The sequence below is a fragment of the Diadema setosum genome, chromosome 6 (assembly GCF_964275005.1).
Source record: "Diadema setosum chromosome 6, eeDiaSeto1, whole genome shotgun sequence".
Taxonomy (NCBI): Eukaryota; Metazoa; Echinodermata; class Echinoidea; order Diadematoida; family Diadematidae; genus Diadema; species Diadema setosum.
In genome coordinates this window covers 40,303,680-40,328,893 of record NC_092690.1, presented here as the reverse complement: position 1 = coordinate 40,328,893, position 25,214 = coordinate 40,303,680, and the positions used below count along the sequence as shown (strand labels likewise).

The window sequence follows — 25,214 nt, the reverse complement described above, 5'->3', positions numbered from 1 at the left end:
GTAAGTTAAGAACATCTTTTAACAAAACATCAAAGACAAGATTAGATGACACTCCTCCTAAGAACGTAAAGGCAACACTTGGACGTTATCTTACTCTTTTTAATAGTCTTCGGAATATGTTGTAAACTTAGATAATATGTTTGCCGGAAGAGTATGGCAAGAAGTGATGGAGGTACACGTGGCTCCGACTACATGTGAAGTGAAGATAATTTTCATATAGAGCAAAATGGATGTAAAATACATTACTTACCCACTTTGGTAAGAGAGTCTTGAAGTGCTTGAGATACTGCTGTTCGAATGAAAGACTGACTCTCACCAGGAATGAGGACGCGTGGAAATCGGGCGGTTGGAATGTACACCTTAGTGTGAGAGTCTCCAAATGAGATGAAACTGCCGTCATCGAGAGGTAGTAGTGGCAGTGTCGTCAACCCAGAGTACTCTCCATCTGACATGATGTATTCGAGAATCAAAAGTTTCTCCTGACTGTTGAGATCTTCGAGAACAGACTCGTGTCTGCGAATGCACCTACGAAGAAGTGTTGGGGTTGTTGTGACGATGTCCCCCTTGAAGTATTTCCTGATGGATTGCATGCAAAACTTGGGGAGGGATGCGTAGGGCTGATCAGCGTACCGAAGGCACTTCAGTATAACCACTTCCATTTCGTCTTCCACTGACAAATCGTTAAAGACGACTTCTCCTATTTTCAACCAGCCATTGTTCTCGCTGTGTATGACACGTTCTTCGAACAATTTTTCAAAGAAAGGCTCTAGGATAACTTTCCATTTGTCATGTACGCACGACTCGTCTGGCCATGCACAGTAGATGCTCTCCACGCTGACGTCATCTGCATTTATTGAAGTTTTTATGGCTGTGACGTATACGGACGGAAGAATTTCCTTTACAAGCAATTCATTCCATTTCGCGGGAACATCTGTTTGATCTGGACCAGGCCACTTGATCGCCCGGCGGTCACTCTGAATTCCGAAAAACCCGTGCAAGTGAACGGGTAATCCAGTGCGGCTTTCTTCGCCTGGAGGAAGTGGTAAGAAACAGAAGACCCTTCCAAAAGATTTGTCATGTTCATCTCCCATGATACTGACAGGAACGGCAATTGCCGTCCATGGCAACAGATTCTGCTTAACAGCCATATCGGAAAGTTCTGGACTTATAGCGGCACCTGCGATGTGGTGGCAAACAATCCAACGGGTAGTCTTTGATCCTTCTACGTTTTCAGAACATATCTTGACATCGTAGGACATCGCAAGGTCCTCTCGAGTTGCCACAGTTCTCAAGCTGTACTCCATCAACTGTCGTGTGAACTGATCCTGCCCAACCGATAACTCTTCATGATATGTAACGTTTGCCTTCACACGGACAAAAAGACGAGAATTCTGGTCAGCCGGTCGCTTGATCACTTCGATTTCTTTCAGTGACCGAAGGAAGAGCATCACGACATCTGCGTCGACAAGGAAAGCGTCAAGGAGATCGTCCATGTTGTTTTCATCCGTATAAACTTTGTTAGAAAGTTCAGTCTCTGTCTTGCGGAGCGGGAATCTGAACAACGTCCCGTCGAATTGTCCGTCACGGAAACCGTCTTCAACATCGTCGAAAACTTGCCGATACGGTCGGAACTGGTCTTCGCATGTACGAAAGGTGTTTTGGTCCTTTGAGCTTTGCAGGTTAAATCGGAATCCTGTCTGGGGCCGACCATGAATTCTGAAATGTCTCTCTAGTGGATCCAAGAAGGCTATCCTACTGTCACTCATGATGCTTGGGAGATCTGCAAAGTAACCATGAAGCGTGAGAAAGAGGTCTTTATCCTCCTGATTTCGATAAATTTACCCATTATCTAACCTTTATCAAACTCCTAAGTGTATCAAAGAAATATGCAGTAGACAACATTAAAGTTAATAAAAACATGAAAACATTTAGATGATAACGTGTCTTCGTGCTTGTGTTCTTTTACTTTTTGTAATTTTTCCTGACATCGTATATACATTTTGTGGAACACAGTGTTAAGGGAACAGTACAAATGGGTGTCGTGTTCACACGAATAATGCTAGCGTCTTCAGCAAATCAACGGAAGTGTTTAGGATCTACCTGTCATATGGTAGACGGAGTTGAAACCGATTCCAAATCGGCCAACCTTGAGAGGGTCTTCCTGCTTGTTGCTGCGGGCTGGCTTCTGTATTCCCGCCCAGTCCTCTCGCGTGAATTTGGCATTGTTGTAGGAGTAGAGGGCGGGACCCTGGTAAGGTGCCAGCGACTCGGTGAAGAGTGAATGTGTGCTATACTGTCTGACGTCATAAAGAAATTTAACCTTTGTGGCACCAGCGTCTTCCGCATTTTGGAGAATTTCCTTTCACAAACAAACGAAAACACAAACACACGCGGAATTGACATTCTCTGCGCAAAAAGTAATCAAAGCAATGGGTACATTGAAACAAAACTGTTGCTCCTGGTCGTTGAATACCATCGAGAAATCATCGAGAAATACGAAAATAAAATTGAAATCGAAAAATTGAAAATTGAATTAATCTATTATCTTGATAACAACCTTAACTTCAAGTGTTATCATTCTGACATGGTAAAATACGTGCCATAACATTCACAATGAGATTGAATGTGACCGTGCATCACAAAACCAACAAAAAGTCGCACCCCTTAATTTTACGTGGGGACTCAAAAAAGGTGAAATGGGTCAACCGAGTCAATCTTGAGTTTTTCATGGTTTTTGAAAGAGCTACCCTTATTCTACATTATTCTTTAGTTTGGGGATCATAACATGAATGGGAGAGTGTGTTTTTACCAGTTTGTCTACAACCGTTGTTTTGTTTTATTTTTTAGTTTTTTTGGGGGAGGGGCAGAATAGAATGGTAACGTATGTCTTATACACCACTTTTCATTCCTTGAAATCCATTGCACACTCTTTATTTTCAAGTTTAATAACTTTTGAAAGTATAACGCTACTGCTTTGAAAGTTGGCATTAATCATGGACAGAATGTGTAAATACAACTTGCTCAGTTTCAGCTTTATTTGGTAATCACTTCATTTTTGTTGCTCCGGTGGTTTCCATCCTGTGTTTTGTCCCTTTCATCGCACAGCTGGCGGAGTTTGGTAAAGATTAAGCGCTTAAATAGACCTGTACTTAGAGCCTCTTTCCTTAGTTCACACTTTTCCAGAGTGTGTGCTTCTATTTAGATAGGTTAAAGGCGTCCATTTGAATTGAGTTATACATAACTTTTAAGCTTAGAATCTGCTCTGTCAGAATCTGCCCTTAACTAAAAATTCATGTCTGGCGACTTTTTGTTGGTTTTGTGATGCAGGGTCACAAATGACAATTCCTTTGTGAAATCTTAACCTAAATAATATCGGCCTACATAAAACACTTTCAGTACTAGATTCCATTTTATTAGACTTGGATACACCTTTTCTCTCGTTTGGTATGTTGAACAAAAAAAAAGATTAATGAAAACAGTCATACATACTACAAGTCTAATACAAGTCAAGGGCAGTCTCTACATTCTCAACGCTGTCATTCTAGAATGCACTTTACTCCAAATCCAGCTTTACCAGAACTCTATAATGTTATTGATGTCATCTTGGTGAGGAGGGACATCGGGGTTATAAACATCTCTTACCATGTTTACTAGGCTGAAAATGTCGGAACCGATTTGAACTCTTGACATGGACAAAACGGCAGCATCTTATCACCAATTATGTGGATACTGGAATAGAGTAAATACTGATGGATGCAGCAAGGACAATTTTCTTGTCACACTCTGTTATATTGCCGAAGTTTATCACATGTCATCAATGTAGGCCTAATTGTTCGATGGAGAAATGGAAAAAGTTTATGTTATTTTCCTTGCTTTTTGCTTCCTCCACAGGTCTTACCCCCTCAACGTAGAACAAGAAAGCAACTTTATCAGTACCTATAGATTGATATTTCAAGTTAAAAAAATATATCTAGAAGTATAATTATAATTACATTATATCAACACACATTTATTACTTACCTTCAAGATCTGACCATCGCTGTAATCACGCAGAATTTTCTTCAGATACGTAACGAGCGGAGGGACTGTTATACCAAACTCGTCTGAATAGATGAGATAAGCAATAAAGATAAGCCTCATTTTACACAGGAAACGTTCAACATTGTATCAACAATACCATTATACGTTCAATTATGTGAGAATTGCATTGCATGTCCTTTCGGCTTTCTCCGCGTGAGTTAAAGGTTTTAAAAGCTTAACCTTTCGATTTTATGTTTTTTTTCGAAACGGAGACACGACCATAGTCAATTACATTTCCCTGATCACAGCAGCTACAAAAGCAACCAGGAGTTTGAGAATCTTATTTTCATCTCATATTCTAAATTGTATACACATGCACTTAGGATAAATTAAATATATGAAGAATTAAAATCGCGAAGAAGACAAAACGATTTTTAAAAAGTAAGTCTAAAGTCACATAGAACAAAATATATCAATTCCAGTATTACCTCACATTACAGCACGGGAATGTTCTTTAAGGTAATACGTGGAATATGCCATATTTTCTTATTACTTTTGGGTTTTTTCTTTTAGCAGGTCTAATCGGTAATATTTCAACATATCTTCTTTTTTACTTGGAATTAAGATGCTTCGCGATCAAACTCTTCATATCCTTTCATATCTTTCATTCCCAGATGGGGGGGGGGGGGGCGTACTGGGCACCACCCTTGATTTTTCTTTGATAAAAGAAAATAAAGGGCCCCCTTAATGAAACCCGAAAGTGGCACGAAAAAACGCGAAAACTTTTGCATGAGCCCCCATTTTGTTTTTGTTTGATTGTTTGTTTGCTTTTTGCTTGTCAGCCCATTAATCCCGTTAGTGGTATCACGACTTATTACGGAATTCTTGGATCCGCCCCTGATTCTTGTGTTAACTAATTGCAATTTTCAGTCTTTGCAGGCGTGATGTGCAATTGAGAGAACTCAGTGTACAATTGAAAAATCCTTATTGCGTGCAAAATTCAAACGCAGTTAAATTGCAACGTTCTTCTTCATCCTGTTTTCATTATTGAAAATAAAGACAATAAATCATTATTTACAAGGCGTTTAACCTCATATGTAAAGAACGATATCAAAAAGAAGATACAAAGCAATGGGTGTAGGGCCTATACACGTCGGTTTGTTTAAATTATAGGCCTAACATTCTTTGAGTGATTAACGATTAACGAAGTTCATTTGATGAAAACAAGTTTTGAAATACATACAACGACTCATCGGACCCATCGGACTCTCTCAGACTCTCTCTTCCTTTTTCTTCTCTTTTTACGTTTTTCAACTGAACTACATGTTTTAATCATCGTCATCTGACTATACAATACCTGAAGATTGTTTTAAGACCTATACCAAGTGAGGGGATCTACTACATTCAGAGACTTTTAACCGTCATTTTTATCCTGACAAGCTGCTTAGAATCGACTAGATAGCCTTACAGTCCCACATCATCGTTCCTGTGTTTGTGCCTTCTTCCGCCTTCCTTGCCAGCTACATAGCACTGAACTATTCACTCATCAAGCCGAATTCTTGCCCATTATGTCGACCCGCAACACCAAAGCACTGATAAAGGAAATTTTACAGGACAATTATGTACTCCATGTGATCAAAACAGCTGTCAAGGAGGCAGTCGACGCCAAGATGAATGAGATGATCAGTAGGCTGGAACAACAGGAGGGCAGGGTACTTGACCTGGAAAGCAAATGCCAGTCTTTAGAAAATGAAAACAGCCAACTGAGGAAGGAGAGGGAACAAAATGCAAATGAGGTGATCCGACTGAAAAACAAAACTGATGATCAGGAACAATACTCAAGGCGCAACTGTGTCAGATTTTTTGGAGTTCCTGAGGCTGACCAGGGCAACATCGAGAACACAGACGAGACCATTCTTCGCATCGCCAAGGAAGTGATGGGTGTGGACCTCCCCCTATCTGGAATCGACAGGAGCCATCGCATCAGACGCCAGAAGCCCCCAACTGACAGCGCTCCACAGAAGCCAAGAGCGATCATTGTGAAGCTGTCCTCGTACAGGTACCGGCAGATGCTCTTCAGGAGTAGGAAGAAACTCAAGGACGTCAAAGGGAAGCACAAAGGCATCAGCATGTTTGAAGACTTGACAGACTTGAGGAGAGCTCTGCTCTTGGAGGCGTTCTCCAAGATGAAGGCCCCCGACAGCAACATCAAGCATGCCTGGACGATGGATGGTCGGATCTACGTTTCAATGACCACAGAAGCTGGGGGGATGGTGAAAAAGGTGATCCACTCGAAAAGAGACCTTGATCTACTGTAAAGGCACATAGCACTGCTTCAACATTTCATAATTTACAGGTATATATATATATAAATTATTTTCAACTTGTGCTATTTATTAATATGAAATATACATAAAAGGTTAATATATAAGCAAAAAGAATTTATCTCCAGGGTCCAATATGCCACTTTGATTATTGTTTTATAACTATATTTTTGTATGTTTTGATTGTATGTATCTATGATTTCCCACATTTTTATTTGTTTGTATATTGTGTGTGTGAGTGTGCATGTGTGCATTGAAATATTTGATGATGACTGACATAGAAAGATATCAGCAATCACTAAGTTCGTGCAATATTGAAAGAATTTCTGAATATTTATCTCCGATTTACAGCGATGACCATGTAATTGAGCCTTCTCATTCCTTTTGTACCCCAAATGAATTCAATAATCAAAATATTGTGTCATCAAATATGTTCTCTATTTTTCATTGCAATTGTCGAAGCTTAAATAAAAACTTTGACGGTATGTTAACCTTACTTAATATGTTGAATGTGGAATTTTCAGTGATATGTATTTCTGAAACGTGGCTGAGAAGCAATGATTCATTTTTTTTTTATATTGATAATTATGTTTTTATTACAAAAGGAAGAGAAACAAAAAGAGGAGGAGTCGGATTATACATAAATAATATTCTGAATTTTAAACAAAGGCCAGATTTAGATGTAAATACCTTGTACATGGAATCTGTATTTGTTGAGATACAGAATACTGATAGAAATATAATAGTTGGTGTTGTATACCGTCCACCTGATCAATCTGTGCAATTATTTAATGATGTTTTAGAAGAAATTTTGAGAGTTGTAAATAAAGAAAAGAAATTATTTTATCTTCTAGGGGATTATAATTCAAATTTATTCAATGTTTCATTTTCTCAAAATGTAAATAACTTTTTTGATATTTGTATGACAAATAGTGTTTATCCTTTGATCCATAGTCCAACACGCATCACCAGTAATTCAGCTACTTTGATTGATAACATTCTAACAAATGACCTTGAAGATGTCTTCTCAGGTGTCATTGTAGCAGACATTAATGATCATTTCCCGATTTTTGCAATATCCAATGTATCTTTACGCCAAAATGAGAAGCCTGATATTAAGATGAAACGTGTTATGAATGAAGAAAATGAAGAGTTTGTTTGCAAAAACCGATAAGTCCATTTTTAAAGATTTTGAAACACGGTCTCTGTCATAAAGTACAAAATAATACCTTTTAAATGATATATTGGTCACTACATATAAAGGTACATTTTTGAAGTTATGGTCAAAAGAAGCAAAAATTTTCTTATTATTCTCTTTATTTTTCTTGACCTTTAATCGCAAATATCTCCATTTGGCAAATATGGACTTATCGGTTTTTGCGAACAAACTCTTCAAATATTGCTCGTTTTATTACTGAGATGCAGAATTCTCGTTGGAATGTTTATGATAATGAGGTAAATGTATCTTATGATGCTTTTTTGGAAAAGTTTATGTATATTTCTGATTTGTGTTTTTCAACTACGAGAGTCCTGAAAAAGAAGTTTAGAAATAAGCCATGGTTTGATAAATCATTAAGAAAATTATGTAATAAGAAATATTGTTTGTATAAGAGATGTAAGAAAAAATATAGTAAAGATATGTATGATAAGTATAAGATATTGAGAAATAAAGTGACACAGAAAATTAAAGAAGCTACAAGATTGTATTTTGCAAAGAAATTTGAAGGTGCTGCAGGAAATATGAAGATTACATGGAATATCATACATGGGATACTAGGCTCTGGGTCAAAGAAAACTTTACCAACCTCAATCAAGTGCAATAACAGTATTGTCACTGAAGAGTATGCAATAAGTAACATTTGTAATGATTTTTTGATTAATGTTGGTCCAAGTTTAGCCGCAAAATGTCGAGGCACTGGTAATTTTTTGCGGTATGTCAACAAAAACCAATCTACTCTTTTCTTTTTGCCATGTACCCCGAAAGAAGTTATTGACATTGTTTCTAAATTTGAGAATAATAAGAGTCCTGGTTTTGATAATGTTAATGTTATGATATTGAAAAAAGTTATTCATATTCTATGTAATCCACTGAGTTCAATTATTAATTTATCTTTTACATCGGGCATTGTTCCGGATCAAATGAAAATTGCTAAGGTCATTCCAATTTATAAGGGAGGGTCAAAAGAAGAAGTTAGTAATTATCGCCCTATATCTATTCTTCCTCTTTTCTCAAAGATATTAGAAAAATGTGTGTATAATCGTTTATCTGTTTTTTCATGCCTCCGCCAGGAAGTGGTACCGGAGGCATTATGTTTTCGGGTTGTCCGTCCGTCCGTCCTTCCGTCCGTCCGTCCTTCCGTCCGTCCGTCCGTCCGTCCTTCCGTCCGTCCGTCCGTCCGTCCGTCCTTCCGTCCGTCCGTAATGAATTTTGTGGACAAGGTAACTATCAAAACCTGTTGAGGTATCCTAATGAAACTTGGCATGTATGTGTATTGGGGGGTAAAGTCGTGCCTATCAACTTTTGGGTGCACATGCTCGGGTTAAAGGTCAAAAGGTCAAGGTCAAATACATCAAATTTCACTATTTCCACCATATCTATTGAATGCCTAAAGATATTTTCTTGAAACTTAGTGTATACATGTATTACCCAATTAAGATTCTCTGGTGAAAGTTTGGGTGATGTGGTCAAAGGTCAAAGGTCAAAAGGTCAGGGTCAAATACATAAAATTTCACTATTTCAACCATATCTATTGAATGCCTGAAGATATTTTCTTGAAACTTAGTGTATACATGTATTACCCAATTAAGATTCTCTGGTGAAAGTTTGGGTCATGAGGTCAAAGGTCAAAGGTCAAAAAGTCAGGGTCAAATACATCAAATTTCACTATTTCCACCATATCTATTGAATGCCTGAAGATATTTTCTTGAAACTTAGTGTATACATGTATTACCCAATTAAGATTCTCTGGTGAAAGTTTGGGTCATGAGGTCAAAGGTCAAAAGGTCAAGTAAGAATATTAAAACTTCTTTTTTTTTTTCTCCGTACCTTGGAAAATTGTTCAAGGTATCTTTATGGAATATAGTATGTGTACATGTACTGACTGGAAGTGATTATCTAGAGAATGTAGAGTTCATGGGGTCAAAGGTCAGGGGTCAAAGGTCAAGTGCAACACTTCAAAATTTTACTATTTCCTTCATATTTATGCAATGCCAGCAGGGTCATTTTTTTTAACACTTGGTGTATGCATGTGTAACCTAATAGAAATTCTCTGGAAGTTTTTTTTTTCTTCTTTTTTTGCCTCAAAGGTCAAAAGGTCAAAGATCAAGTGAAAGTGCTGAACGAACTTTTTCCTCCATATCTCGGAAGTGGCTCAAGTTATCTTGAAACTTAGTACATATTATGTATGTTCTACCTGAAAGTGATTATCTTATGAATTTTAGGGTCAAGGGCCAGATGAAAATGGTAACAATTTACTATTCAATTCAGAAATTGCACTTTTTCTCCACACCTGTACCTTGAAAATTACTCAATGCCTAAATGTATGAATGGGTCAAAGTCAAGTTAAAGTCCTTAAATCCCTAGATACATGCTCTCCTATTCATCCAATTAAACCTAGGTCAAGGAAGGTGAACATTCAACACATTTGTGACAAACTTGTCATTACAATATTTTGCCAATTTTGTGAAAATGTAATCACACATTGTCCACATGTACTATCTAGACCTATTGGGAAAATCATGCATTATGGCGGAGGCATACCAGTCGCCAGAGCGACATTTCTAGTTGGAAAAGTGCAATATAATTAGTAATAAGCAATTTGGCTTTCGAGCTGGACATTCTACATCTTCTGCCATTGTTGAATTTATACACAAGGTCGCTGACGCTTTTGATGATAAAGAAATAATGATTGGTCTTTTTTTAGATTTGAGTAAAGCCTTTGATTCATTAAACCATTCAATTTTATTGCAAAAGCTTAAATTGTATGGTGTAAGAGGAGTGAACCTACAATGGTTTGATAGCTATTAAAGTGGGAGAGAGCAATATGTTGTGTATGATAATATTGAATCTCATATGATGACAATAAGATGTGGTGTGCCACAAGGATCTATCCTTGGTCCTTTGCTTTTTTTTGGTTATATATAATGATATGTGTAATGTTTCAGATTCTTTGCAATTGATAATGTTTGCGGACGACACAAGTATGTTCATGAAGGGTAGAGATCCAGTTGTACTTCAAAATGATTTAAATAAAGAATTTCTGAAATTTTTTGATTGGTTAGACTGTAATAAACTTGTTCTTAATGCAAAGAAAACAAATTATATGGTATTCACGAAAAGACAGATAGATATCAACGAAATTAAGATTGAAGTTAAAGATTTGAATTTTGACCAAGTTTGTTCGATCAAATTCCTTGGTGTGACAATTGATAACAAACTTAATTGGAACGAACATACTGGTGTCGTCTGCAATAGATTGTCAAGAAATGTAGGGATATTTTATAGATTGCGATTTCTGTCAAGAAAGGTGTTGCTTCTTCTTTATAATACTCTCGTATGACCTCATCTAACCACTGTGCAATAGCTTGGGCAAACTCAGGTGTGACCAATGCCAGGAGATTGTTTTTATTGCAGAAAAAGCTGGTCCGTATTATTCATCACTGTGGTTTTCTTGCCCATACATCACCTATATTTTTTGATCTGAACATCTTAAATTCTAATGATATATATTATTATCAAAGTGCAATTTTTATGTACTTACATGTATGCTTTAGGAAGATGCTTCCAAAAAGTTTGATGAACTATTTTCAAATGAGTGATAATAGAAGATATGATATGAGAATCAAAGATAGATTTACATTGCCTTATGCCAGAACTATGCTATCATATAATTCTATATTTTTCAATGGACCCAAAATTTGGAATGCTATTCCGGTCGAAATAAGACAGAGTTCATCGCTGAATGTCTTTAAAAAAAAAATTAAGATTGCATGTTTTAAATCAGTATGCCGAAAAGGAGTGATAAACTTTTTTCTTGTAAAATATGTCAGTGTGTGTATATATGTGTGCGCGTATGTATGTGTGTATTAACTCATAAAGAAATGTATTCATTCAATACTTTAATATATTATGAATGAAATAGTATGGGGACAGGACTTTTATATAAGGCATAGCCTTTCTGTATGTCTCCGAACACTTTAATGCATTGTATTTTCGTACTGATGCTTATTGTGATCATTCTTTTCTTGTTATTATGGTGTTGTCAATTTTCTGTATTCTCCTGTTTGTTTGTTTTGTACTGAAAGTGTTGTTGAATAAATCTGAAATGGCTGGGATATCCAAAAAGAAAGTAAAACAAATTGATCTTAAAAAAGTGGGCATCACCTTTTGTTAGGATTGCTTTCTTTTGGATATCTCAGCTATTTCAAAACTAATTTTCGCAAAATAAACTTTGAATTCCTCTTTGAACTAGATGCTTCATTAGAATTTTCTCATGATCTTAAAAGAATAATCATCAAAAAACGATGAAAACATGTAGCCCCATCTCAACAGAAACTGTATACCCATCCATTTAATAATGAAAATAGAAGCATCAACATAAAGAATCTCTGTAAAATGAAAGTGTACTCACGGTCGGAATCATCAAGTTCTTGGTCCTGAATGGGCAGGTGGAAGGAGGGAATAATAAAACGGAACTATGAAGAAGGCGTTATTAATGTCTTCCAATATTCATTATCATCAAGTTCTATGAGGCTTGTGATGCTTACTTATACGTATATTGCTTACGTAACATTCAAATGTAAATCTATAACTTCGAGTTTTTCACTTTTCTCTGCGCCATGTAATATGGATTGGATACATCTGTCAAAGATCTGCTTTAGTTAAACCATGCGTCTTTATAGCTTCAAGTTTTTGTGTGCTTTCGTAGAAACGCAATATCTATAAGATTAGGTGATCCAACATTTCGTTGAATTACCATTAGGACAACCGACTACAGTGCTATTTAATCACTGCTCAACAAGTATCCAAATTCCATTTTTATGGGGCGTCAGTTCGAAATTCAATCATTAAACCTTCTACCATATCTAGACTATTTAGGACCTCATAGCTTGACACACAAATAGAAGAGAAGCACACTTAAAATTCGTATACAAACGAATGGCTTATGATTTACAATCTTTGACGAATCCGAAAATACCTTAATATTGACAGCATTTTTTTTAATTCATACATTGATACATGATAGTAATCGGTTTGTGTCACATACTCCTTTAATCTCAGTAACTTCCGTGCTCTGAACTTCAAATTCCCCGTCGCCAAAAATAGATTGCTGCGGCGCATTACCCCTTTGTGTAAGCGCTTAACAGCGCATGCGCGATTTGTCATCGGCGGCATTTGTACTGGCAATATCAAAGCTTTGTTAACGTACTAAAGTACAGTTCTAGGTGTCGTACTGCACGAACGCCGAACAAAAACCAAAATACGCCCAGATGATTATGCGTTGAATTGCTCACTTGTATGCTTCTTGAAATAAATCTAAATTCAAACTTAAACTAATCATAGAAATATATACACCGGGGCTAAAACTTAAGAATTCCGGATGATTTACAGACTGTTGCATTCGAACAAATAAAAATTGGTTACACTGGGGACAAAGTTTAAGAATCTATAGTGATTTGGCGGAGGGGTAAGAATGAACAAGAATAATGGAGATGACATGGCAGGTTCACCATAAGAATGCATGAGTGAGGTCTCAAGGAAGTAGAACAAATCAAGAGAGCACGCTTAAATTCTATACACAGGTGAAGTTGTTAGGCAAATGGTATTGCAATGGACTTATCTTAATACTGAAATTTGTGAGTTTCCTTTGTCATCATTCCTGTCCAGTGTAATTGTTTTTGGGTGTTTCATAGCATCGGTTCTTCTTCTCAAAGGCCACGATATCAGTAGGCCTATATATTCCACAATTCCAGACATGGCACTAACAATTTAGGTATACCTACCATGATGTAAAATCATGAAAATCATGTGGAAATTCCCTTTTAAACCTGATTCGGGTTACTTTCATATGGTTTTCGTTTAAAAAGGAAATAATTACTTACTCTATATACATGTTCCACAATTAGGTGTAATTCGGAGATAAGATAGCGTTTGTTTGTTTGTTTGTTTGTTTGTTTTGTTTAAAAAAAAACATGTTTTATCATTTGTTTTTCTTTGTCATTCTTTGGATGAGGACAAATTAGAAAAGGGAACGATCATTATGGGAAAATGCACGCTATTACATTTCGATCCATCAAATAATTATTTATCATCCTTCCCACAGTCAGATTGTGAAAGTTATGTTCTGTGTGTCCTTTACGGAATATGTTTACCACACACCGTTTAATGTTCTAAATTTCTGCGTACATTGTAGATGTAGCTATGAGATTAATAAGAATGAACACTACAATGTTTGAATTCAGAGTTAGAGTTTGGTTTAATTCTATGTTGAAATTGAGAAAGTAATGAACTTGAAACAAATGAGCAACTATTTATTGCAAGGGACAGAAAGTTTGCAATGTCTTTTAAAAGACCTCGCGGTGAGATTGAGGCCCACCGTACATCATGCTATACGACTCACGACTACAATGAAGACTGACAGAGTTTGGATCCTAAATAAATCACAAAAGCCTCAATATAAAAACGCTTGTTTATTTCAGATCCAAAGCTTGTCAGTCGTATAGTCGTGAGTCGTATAGTGTGTGGTGAGATTAAGTGTCCACCCTCAGAGCACTGTGCCACTGCTGTTGACCATGGTATTTCAACATCCAAAACACTTTCTCCTCTGATTTCTTTTGTTCAAGCTCTTTGAACGGACCAATCAATTTTATTTATAATATTTCAAAACCATGACACTTGTAACCACCTAACGCGTTGAACCTTGACCAATATAAACTTGATTATACATGTTTATTTTCTTATTGTGTACTGATAAAGACTTTTAAGAATTAATTCACATATGAGTCACTTTATACAGACGTCATCAGAGACTGATGTTCACGTATCTGAGGTCAGTAGACCTACATACCGTTAAGTTATAATCATGGGTAAATTCTGTTCTCAATGAATGATAATCAGCTAACAATGATATGTTTCATTGACGCAAATTATAGAAATCTAGGTGTAATCTGTATACGAGACGTATTGAAAAGTATTTACGAATATGTAAGTGGTAATTTCATTCACGATGATTATGTCCATCTACCAGTAGGTTTAAAGATCTCTTCGTTCAAAGTATTGTGAAAACTTACCATGATTGGAGGCGCTAGGTGCAGAACATTTCAAAGCAGGTGAGTTGAAGTTAGGACAAGAGGAGAAACGCCGATTCATAAATTGATCACATCCTTCAATAAGATTTCGGCTCTGTTGTCTTTTTTTTGTTATTTCAGTTTACCCACCGACCTATCTCACTTTCCACTCTTGTTTCTTTTCTAGCCCTGAGTGATTCTCGCCTTTCTATAAAAGGTATGATAACACGGAGTCACACCACAGCTCTCATAATACTCTCTCCAGATCTGGCCATACATCCGAGAGAATTCTACGCCAACGATATCTCACAGAAGCAGTTTGATGTGGGAAGAGAATCCTCTCATGGCAAGAGAAGTTAAGACTGCCCATCTCATTCGATTACAAGGAACGTATGGACTTTGATGAAACCCTCCACATCATGGGCCCCGAGAGACAACACCCAACTGCCGATGATTTAGCAATACTCTCCCACAATTCCGCGCGTTTCGTAAAGCATTGCACAGTGGACAGAATCAGGGCGTTCACTGGTCTACTGCCTGGCTTTCACTTGAGGTAATAATAATGTCAGAAAGCAATTTTGCCTGAACTTTTTAGAGCAACAGCCAATCAGAAACAAGAGTCTTGTGGTTATCATTATAGTGTGGTGAATAGGCATTTGTGTATGTGTGTGTTTTGTGTTGTGTGTGGACTTGTTTTTTAGTCATTAGGGGCCATGGAAGGAAACTCTCTAGGTGTGTACAAATCTTTGCATTTAGAGGGTTTATGGTTGTTTATTTCATGTGCGTGTTTTCAGTTTTTGTTATGACTGCTGGTCAATTACTGGTACAAATTATAACAAGTAGACCTACCTCAAACATAAATTGAGCACGTGCCAGTCAGACTTTATATTATTATCATTAAAGAGGAAAACGAGATATCTATATGATGCGCCGTATCTCTCATTCACCAGCTATGCCATTTTGGATCTGGCTGACAGGAATCCAGGCTTATCACGCAGCCTTTGAGCTATTAAGTAAATGCAAACTGTGCCAGAACTAACTGAAATAGTGTCACATGTACGGTTACAATGAGTTTTAAGGGAGACAGTATGGCTATTCCCTATTAGACGTGGACAACCACTTTAACATGAAATCACATATTACGCTGGCTCCGTCTCGGACCTATAACCTTCGTTCGGATTGCCTAATTTCCCTTTCAGGACTAGCGAATATTGCAAAATCGTATTCTATGATTTGATCGAAGTCTAATAATGTCATCGTGACTAGTCTCTATTCAGACCGCTGGTATTCACCTAGAGTGAGTCAAAAATTTACGTCCGTTTTATCACGGACCTTAAATGTCTGGCTTCCAGACCCTGCTTGTACTATTTTGCTGTACAGAATGTTGACACCCTCAACGTCTAAAACTAAAGCAAGTTAAGATGGATTTGTCCTGCAGCCTTCGGCAAAGGCGGCGACTTCATCGCCGCAGAGGACGCATTTTGCGACAGTATTATCGGGCAAAGGTCTGGAAACCAGACTATCATGGATTCTACCACAGGAAGGGTGCATGGTTTTACGAGAGAGGTTGAAAAGCTGGAATTCTAATTGGCTATAATCATTCAAACAATTGTCAGTTTACAGAAGCAGTCGCCTTTTTAGAGCAATCTTCGAAACGATAATTCCAACATCTGTGCAGAATGCGATTTTATCTCCCATTTTTACAAAGACTGTTGCTGTAGATGTTATTTCACACTTCCATTGTATTGTGTATGAAAAATGATAGAAATGATTAGGCACCCACTACTCATGAAGTCAATGCCGTTCAGTGCATAGTGATATAATTATAAAGGCCCTGTCACATCTTTCAGGGCAACTTTCAGGGCAACTTGCAAAGAACAATTTTTGCTACCCGAAGGTTCCCGCAGATGACCCGCACATGTCAGTACTTAGCACGTATCTCGTCCGTATAGTTGCCTGGAGTTGCGCAGACAAGTCCTATTTATCCGCTGCCTGTGACTTGCGGCAGCTACGAGCCTCCCTCTGGTGTTCTTCGTGGACCTCTGCCGGCAATCTCCGCGACTCACCGAGAAAAAGTTTTGGTCATGCTCAAAAAAGACCGTGATAACGCGGGTAACTACATGGGAAGATTCGTGCAAGGTATTGTCAGGTGCGGGCCAACTGCGGGGAGCTCCGAGAAGCAAAAAATTGTCCCCGCAAGTCAACCCGCAAGGCTTCCCCAGACTCAGTGTTGCAAGGCCTTGGGCATGCTTAAAACTTGTTCCGGGTGAGTCGCGGGAGTTTGCCCGCAGAGGTACACGTAGAACACCAGTAGGAAGCCCTTTAATCAGCGGCAACACCGTGTAGGCAACTCCCACGCAGGTAATTCGCAGCAGTATGGCAGGTACTTTGCAGTCCCCGTACGTCTCTCTTTAACTGAAAACGGATCGGTTTCGAAGCTCTCACGCAGGCCACACGGAATACAAGAAAGTAGCAGGTATAGTAGCACGCATCTAGCAGGTAGGACGCAAGTACGGAACTCGCCAACATACTTGTCCGCCCGCAGTAAATTCTCCTGCGTGCTGGAAAATTGTATTGGCAGCAAGCCCGCGTATATAGCTTACCCGGAAAGGTGTGACAGGGCCATAAGAACGAAGTTTAAACATGCATGACAGGTTTGTTACTATTGACTTACCATGTTTTTCCTGCTGTGTGTTTTGTGTCCATGTTATGCTAATAACTACTGTAGTAAGACATTGCCAGTACATTAATTTATTTTCATAAATTGTAAATTATGTATTTTCTTCCAAATTCTGAAATCCTTTGTAAATTTCTTGAGGTCCATTACAAATTTGTACTGGTCCACAATTGGCTAATGGTTTTCTATTTGTTTTCTAATGGTTAATAACCCACTTTTCATATAGGGCCTATCTTGGACTCATCAGCATAATGTTTTTCTAAAGATTCACTGGAATTCTAATGGTCACGATCGTAATGAAATTTTGACTGATGGGACACTCCAGTTTAACACACACATACGCACACACGCGCGCACGCACGCACACACACACACACCAACACACAATTCACTAGACACCCACATACCAAGTACATGGCATATCCATGGGCAATGCGTAGATAAGTAAATCAATGGAAATGGTCGCCATCAGGTTCTGTCAATGGAAATAATAATTGACAACGGTAGCAGATTATTTTCGTAAATACGACAGGGTACATTGTGTTAACATAATCCCAAGAGCTTTCGGAAAAATGAAAATTATGGAGCGTAGGTCACTTATCTGATTTTGACAACTTTCATCCAGTGGCAAACAGCATTAAACACACACCCACAACCTCCTTCAAACAATAGTTGTTGGTTTTCACCTTTCACAAAAAACAGCTAATCACTTTTGTAAAATAAAGGTTTCTTCCTCTTACTCTTTCTGCCTCTTTCTCTCCAATTTAACACAAAGTTGGCATATCACGCTCACAATTGAGTACAATGCACGATAATCAATCTTATTGTTCAAAAGGAAATGTCTAATAGATCCAGTCAATATCAAGTTGACTTCCATCAGAATTTTCTCAATACAAGCAAAGATGCTCACTTGCACATCAGTTTCCCCTTATTTCTTTACGTTACCTTTGCAAATATTTTTGATGTTTGCTTCAGTCAGATTCAAACCATTGATTAAACACACACAGCAAACACACACATTTTGGAAACAAAAATATATGTATATAATGATTTGAGAGCTAACTTTCATTTTTTGATAACGCAACCATGGCTCTCATTCCATAACACGTACTAAATTGGAATGTGACGGACACATTGGATTTTAATCTTTCCTTTGATAAGCATTAGGCATTCACGTTCATGTTTAGAATTAATTTCTGCCGTATGACAGCTCAAAGGGCTGAAAAAAGATAATGGTTAATACCCTTGTCTGGCCATTAGAGAAATGAAACTGATGATGCCCATTTCTGACTATCACCTCAGGCAAACCACGATTGGATTTTTATTGCTCTTTTTGCAAAAAGCATTAAAAAGAAAAGACAAAGGAACACACAAGAAAATCGTTTCATGCAAGTTCAAATGCAAGCATCAAACATTGATTTTACGTGTACAAGACAAGATATAAGCGTTGATTCTCAAAGATCAACTTTGCATCACATAATTATCTTACCACATAACACTGAAAAATGTCATAACTTGACTGATAAAAACAACAACAAACAAACAAAAAAAGTGAGAATCGTTTTCACTCCAATGCCATAACGGAATGAAAATGTGGAAATGATACAAGCACACGAATCATATAGCACATTTTTACCAATTAATTGATAATTCCGCATATTGTGATTATTGCATCACGAACAAGTTATAATAACACATCACAAGGCTGAAAAATGCCAGAATTTGACTTTATCTTGAAAACAAACAAATAAACAAACAATGTGAGAGCAATTTTCTGTCCACTGCAGTATTGGCATGAAATATTTATGGAACTGATAGTAGGCACTCGAATCGATAATAACATTGATCATTTGTGTCATAATAACCCCCACGAATTTCAAATACCCCCTCCCAAAACAAACAAACAAACAAACAAACAAACAAACAAACCAAACAAAGTGAGAGTCACTTTCTCTCCAAAAGAGTAACGGATGGAATATGGAAAAGATAGCAGGCACACGAATATATAATTATGCGTATAACTTTATATGTAAGATCAAACTGATATGCAACATTTTGACTATTGCATCATATAAGCAATAAAAGCATGACACAATTTGTTACATGTCATCTAACTCGAATAATTGCAAAAAACAACAACTACAAAATACAATGTGATGGTCGCTTTCCTCCAAAGTACAGTAATGGATGGAATATGAAATTAACATGCAGGAACGCTCATATTTTTCAATAATGGGTAAATAGAATCTATGAAAGATTTTAAGTGTTGGTATAGATCCCATCGATATGCAATGTTTTAACAATTGCATCACATAAAATATAATAACATAGTACAGATTAATGTCATAACTCGACTCGCGGGCAGAAAAACAGTTAGAGTTACTTTTTCGCCATTGCATTATTGGAATGATACATGTATATGAAATTAACGGCACGAAACTGTTTCGATATCACAATATATATCGAATATATCAAACCTTTAACAGCCAGTGTTTTTTGATCCAATCAATAATTATGATTTTTTATTTTTACTTTTGCATCACATACGTGGTATAACATAACACAGAAAGATAAATACCATAATTATCATCAGACTATATACAACATTTTACGATTGCATAAACAATAATTACACAATATCCTCACTGACAAAAATGTCATAACTCTATTCGTGCAATTATCAAACAAAGAAACAAACTGAGAGTCGCTTTCTCTCCAATGCAGTAATGGAATGAATATTGAATTACGATCAGTTTTAAAGCAGGAATCGTTGTGATAATACCTTCCGAATATATCAAACCTTTTAGGTAATATTCAATGAATGTGGAATATCTAAAATGTTGCAAAGGCGATACAGCTGTAATCAGAAAAGCATGTCAACTGACAGTCTGTAACCCAACGCGGTGGGGCGCTGCCGCTGGTATCATGGTTTATCATGACACACAGTATAGAGTGCAACAATATTAAGTGAAGAATTGATCCGCGTACACTGAAAATCACTTTAAAAGTATCTCGAAAGTAACGGTAAATCCAGTGTTTTTGTAAGCTTTCAGAGAAGTCATTCTTATTTCATTCATAATATTTCACTTAGCTATTCAAATCACAATCTTCACACTCGCCTTTTAAAATGTCCATAAGACAACGTTTGATACGAATCTGTCATCTATTTACAGCATACGGTTACAGTATGTTGCTAAATCGTTTCTTTATGTACATCACTGAACTTCAAGTTTTAGTAAAAAAAAGAGCATTATTTACACACTACATTAGTAAAAATCGTACTCAGTCTTAAAATCGCAATTCACAAACATCGTTACAACCTTCAACGGTTCGTAATCAAATTCGATTTAGAAAAAAGAAACGACTGCAACAACAACCCATTTCTGTTCAGTGGTAGAAACGAAAAATCAGTGTTTCCCAATTCTGTTCCGTTCAATTTTGCTATAAGCGCAATGAAAGCACCTTCAGTATCAACCGTAGATGGCGCAATAATCTGTCAATTCTTGAGGTTGGCTCCATAACTCCACGGTACTATGACGTTTCGTTAGCATAACCACGATAACGGTGGCATTTCAAGAAGAACAGACATTGAATATTACAACAAATCTCAATTTTATGGAAGATTCAAACATAATAACTACAGTGCACTCCCGTTACAACGAACACGGTTATAACGAAATTTCGTTATAACGAAGTAAAACTTCTGGTCCCAAAATTATCACCATTAAAGTCTATGGTACAAAATTCGCTTATAACGAACACGGTTATAGCGAAATTTCCGTTATAACGAAGTCTTTGCCGAGCGCCACAGACAAAGAAAAACAAGAGAAATGTGCTCCGTTATAACGAAATGCGAATTGCTTTCGAAAATACGTAGCGGAACAAGCATTTACAGCGTCTCTGCATGGGCGAATGCTTCACATCACTACGTGTTCGCTCCTTGTGTCACGCACAGTTTCTGAAGGGAGCGTTTAATATAGTAATAATCCCAAGGCACATTTTACATAGCTTTCCAGTGTATGCTAAGGATTCAGCAAACAGAATATGATATATATGCATGGTTTCCTTGTTTTCGTTACATATTGTATTGTTCGGTTATAACGAAATTTCGTTACAACGAAAGAAAACTGCCGGTCCCGAGCATTTCGTTATAACGGGAGTGCACTGTATATACCTTTGATATGACATTCATAATTCAACATCTTTCTATTTTCTATATTACAACAGACTAGGCCTACACTCATATCCTTAAATTGATAAAAAAATGAAAATGTCATAAAACGCGCGAAATCGATATCGCACATACAGAGAACAAACAAATTCAAAATTTGGTTATATGTAGCTTTGTACAGTACATCAAGATCAGAAAATGATATATACACCCGTTGCCACGAAGCATTTATAACGTGTCCATTTCATCATCATAGTACGCGGATATCGGACATAATATTGCGCTGTAAATGGATAATAGTTATATCGCCCTCGGTGTTTCCAAGGTACCGTGACCAATCAGTCAAATAACAATAATTGAAAACATTAACTGGTTGCAAAGCAAAGGCTTCCGATGCTTGGAGTATGTACGAAATCACCTGATACTTGATTAAATTCAAATCATAGAAGATGTACAGCCAGGTTGGTGAATGTTCCTCATATCACATTACAATAATATTGTACATATATCAACCATCAATATGCAATATATCCATATATCATGGAAGGATTTCCCTTCTGGTACAGCATCAAAGATTTCTCATGAAAAGTTTGTGTTCAACACTGGATAGTTTGATTTATTGAAATAACAGTATATTTCATGACATGTAGCTATTCTCAACGTCTTTATTTGAGGTAAAACGTTCATGTTTGACAGTGAACAACTTCTAAAAAGAATGTTTCATTTGAAAATGAGGACTGTGCTATCTTACATTCAGACACTATTCAAACATGATACAAATGAAAACATTTTTTTCCCCAGAATATGTACTTTGATCATCAGTTTTCATTAATTCATATTATGATCAGCTCCATAATAGTGAAAATACAAGATAAATGTATACACTTTCATAATAGGATTAGTGTTTGTTTGTGAGATGACAAGAGCTTGTACAATGATTTCTATGTTGTATCTACAACGAACAGAAAATTCTGCTTAGTTTCAATAATTTCACCACGAAGATTCAACAGGAATGATATCAATATGATTCAAGTATGCACTATATAATCAGCCCGTCTGTACAACTTATTCTTTCTTGCCTAGTGTGAACTACTTACCTGACTAACTGTACAGCACAAACATTCGACTTCTACACTATTTACAATATCAATAAATCATGGCAAGATATGGAAAAAAGAGATGAAACTGAAATCTCATACACTCATCTAAGTCAAGAAATAGCGTTTAAAATGTTGTAACCTCAACGATATTCACAAGCCCAACATAAAAATAAGTACAATCAAAGCTGGACATCTTTGAGTTGTAGACATGTAAAGGAGGATTCTCTGCGTTCAATATCAGAAAATGATATATATGGAGAGGGAATATATATTATCTCGATACAACAGTTTTCTCCATACAATATTTCAAAACAAATGTATCGATACAGCTTGTAAAGTCACATACGAGAAGTTGGTGTTCAACACGATATTTTGATTCATTGAAACAACAATATCTTCCATGACAGGTAACTTTTTATGATAATCATCTATGTCTACGTACCTCAGATCAAACACTCATCTTTGACAGTACAAATAATATTTGAAAAGAATGTTTTGTTTTATAAATATGAGGATTTTGATATTCTTTTCAATAAAGCAAATGTAAAACGAGAAATTCTTCCAGGACAATGTACAATGATAGGTCCTCATTACCAAATATTACAGGTAATGCAAATACAACAGAGGGCCTTATGAGTATACCTTCATCGTGTAATCATATCCTCATACACGTAAATTTGTGATTTCTATATAAAACAACAGTCAGATATTGACAAGAGGTTTATCTTATTACAGTACATGAGTGTAACAAACGTACAGAACACTTAGTTTATTACCATTTATTATGTTTATGGTTAAATACGACTTGGTATTCAGCAAAAGCCTGAATTATAACCTGATAACAGGATGGGGTTGTCTTCTTACAGGGATGGTATAGTTTTTGTTGAGACCTGATTTCAGGTTTCTATTTTTTTGTGTGTGAGATAATGAGAAACCTCTTATGAAAAATAATAGAGCATGTAATTTCATGAGGAATTCAATGCTTATTCGCTGAAAAAGTTTTGAAATAGCTGAGATATCCAAAACAGAGCGATTCTAATAAGTGTGGGACCCACACGTTGTTACGATCGCTTTGTTTTACATTGTTTTTTGATGTTTCAGTCTTTCCAAACCTGATTTTCATCACATAAATTTTAAATTCCTCTTAAAATTACATATATGCTATGTACTATTTTATATCGCAGTGTTTCTTGGTATCTCGCAAAAAGTAAAAAGCCCAATTCTCATCTCCACCAATACTGTACCATCCCTTTAATCAGTAAAAACGCATAGAAGAAAATGTTGAATGCTGCATACCTTGATCATTTCATCATGATAAATCTACCACAAAAGACCTTTGTGTCGAAAACACTAATAATGAAATGGTTACCTATGTATTCTTCGTGAGAGTACTAGTATACCTGGAAGTGAATAACTCTGTATAAAGACACTGTGGCGATATGGGCGATACATTTCTTAAACTATTGTTTACTAATTGCCATTTGAAGCATGTGCGTATAGCGAGAAAGTCCATTACACGTTCATGAAATCCAACAAGAGCGAACGCAAATACGCTGGGCACTGTGGGTCAATGCTAAAGTAAATACGTAAGCAGAGAGTGAAACAAATTAACAAAAAATAAACAATAAACCGTACCTTACAGAGTTTTGCTCATTGAGCTTATCAAGAAGTTATACAATCAGTTTAAACAAAAGACTGCAGAAAACGTCATTATATTGTAGGTCATCTCATTGTTAGAATGTGAAAATGCTAAGGGTAGTGGAAAATCAATACATCGACCACTATTATGATGAAAAGTACCGAAAAAATAACATAATCTCATTTCACTCTGCATAAGACGACCATACACAAGACAACGCCATTTACAGATATAAAAAAAGGAATCACATTTTATCACACGAAATGACACGTACTGTAATTCAGACGCAAGGTAAAATATACAACACTGCATAATTAATACCCAAAATGACATGTACACTTTATTTTAAATTTCCAACGTTTTGAAAATACCCATTGTTCAGTATTGCACATGACCTTTCAACTAGAACATGACAACAATTTTTTCCTTTTGGTGTAAAGTGCAACTGTACAGAACGTCTTCCTCAGTTCATGACATCAAATGCCGTTCATCTTAACATTTGACAAAATTTTACATTGTATCATGTATCAAAAAGAGGAATAAATGTGGGAGCATAAGGGGAAAGGGAACATGAGACAAGTATTCACGTATTTTCAAGACAAGCAATGCAATAGTATTCTAAAGATTTACTATTTCTCGTTTCACAAAAGTTTCAACATGCAAGCATGAAATATTTAAACTATTGTCTCATTGCACGTATAAGGGAAAACCAATACAATAAACTGTAAATATAAAAGGAAACTTTGTGGAGTCTGTCAGTCTCCTGTTGAATTTCATACAAGCAAAACACTTTTTACCTACCCATTTAAACATGTTATGAATCTCATATCTCTAGATATTCTGAAAAGTGAGCGATGAAACGCAAACTGTACAATTTCTTTGCATGTTCAACTCATATACTTCTTCTACAGAAAGAATATACCAATGCTTGTGTTAAGGTTGACGGACTGTGCGTGATACTGAAACTATGGACTCTCAACAACATTGCAAATCCCGT

General features: G+C 36.6%; 1 protein-coding gene across 1 annotated transcript in view; it reads right to left on the bottom strand.

Annotated features, from left to right (window-relative positions):
* The window catches only part of LOC140229799 (sacsin-like), a 31,716-nt gene extending 11,482 nt beyond the window's left edge, over positions 1 to 20,234 (bottom strand). Inside the window, exons 1-5 of the mRNA XM_072310033.1 lie at positions 20,193 to 20,234; positions 11,975 to 11,999; positions 4,021 to 4,103; positions 2,101 to 2,359; positions 251 to 1,780 (exon numbers count right to left, since the gene is read on the bottom strand). Of these exons, the coding sequence (XP_072166134.1) occupies positions 251 to 1,780; positions 2,101 to 2,359; positions 4,021 to 4,103; positions 11,975 to 11,999; positions 20,193 to 20,234 (1,939 nt within the window). The remainder of the gene's footprint in view (positions 1 to 250; positions 1,781 to 2,100; positions 2,360 to 4,020; positions 4,104 to 11,974; positions 12,000 to 20,192) is intronic.
* Between the last annotated feature and the right edge of the window lie 4,980 nt (positions 20,235 to 25,214).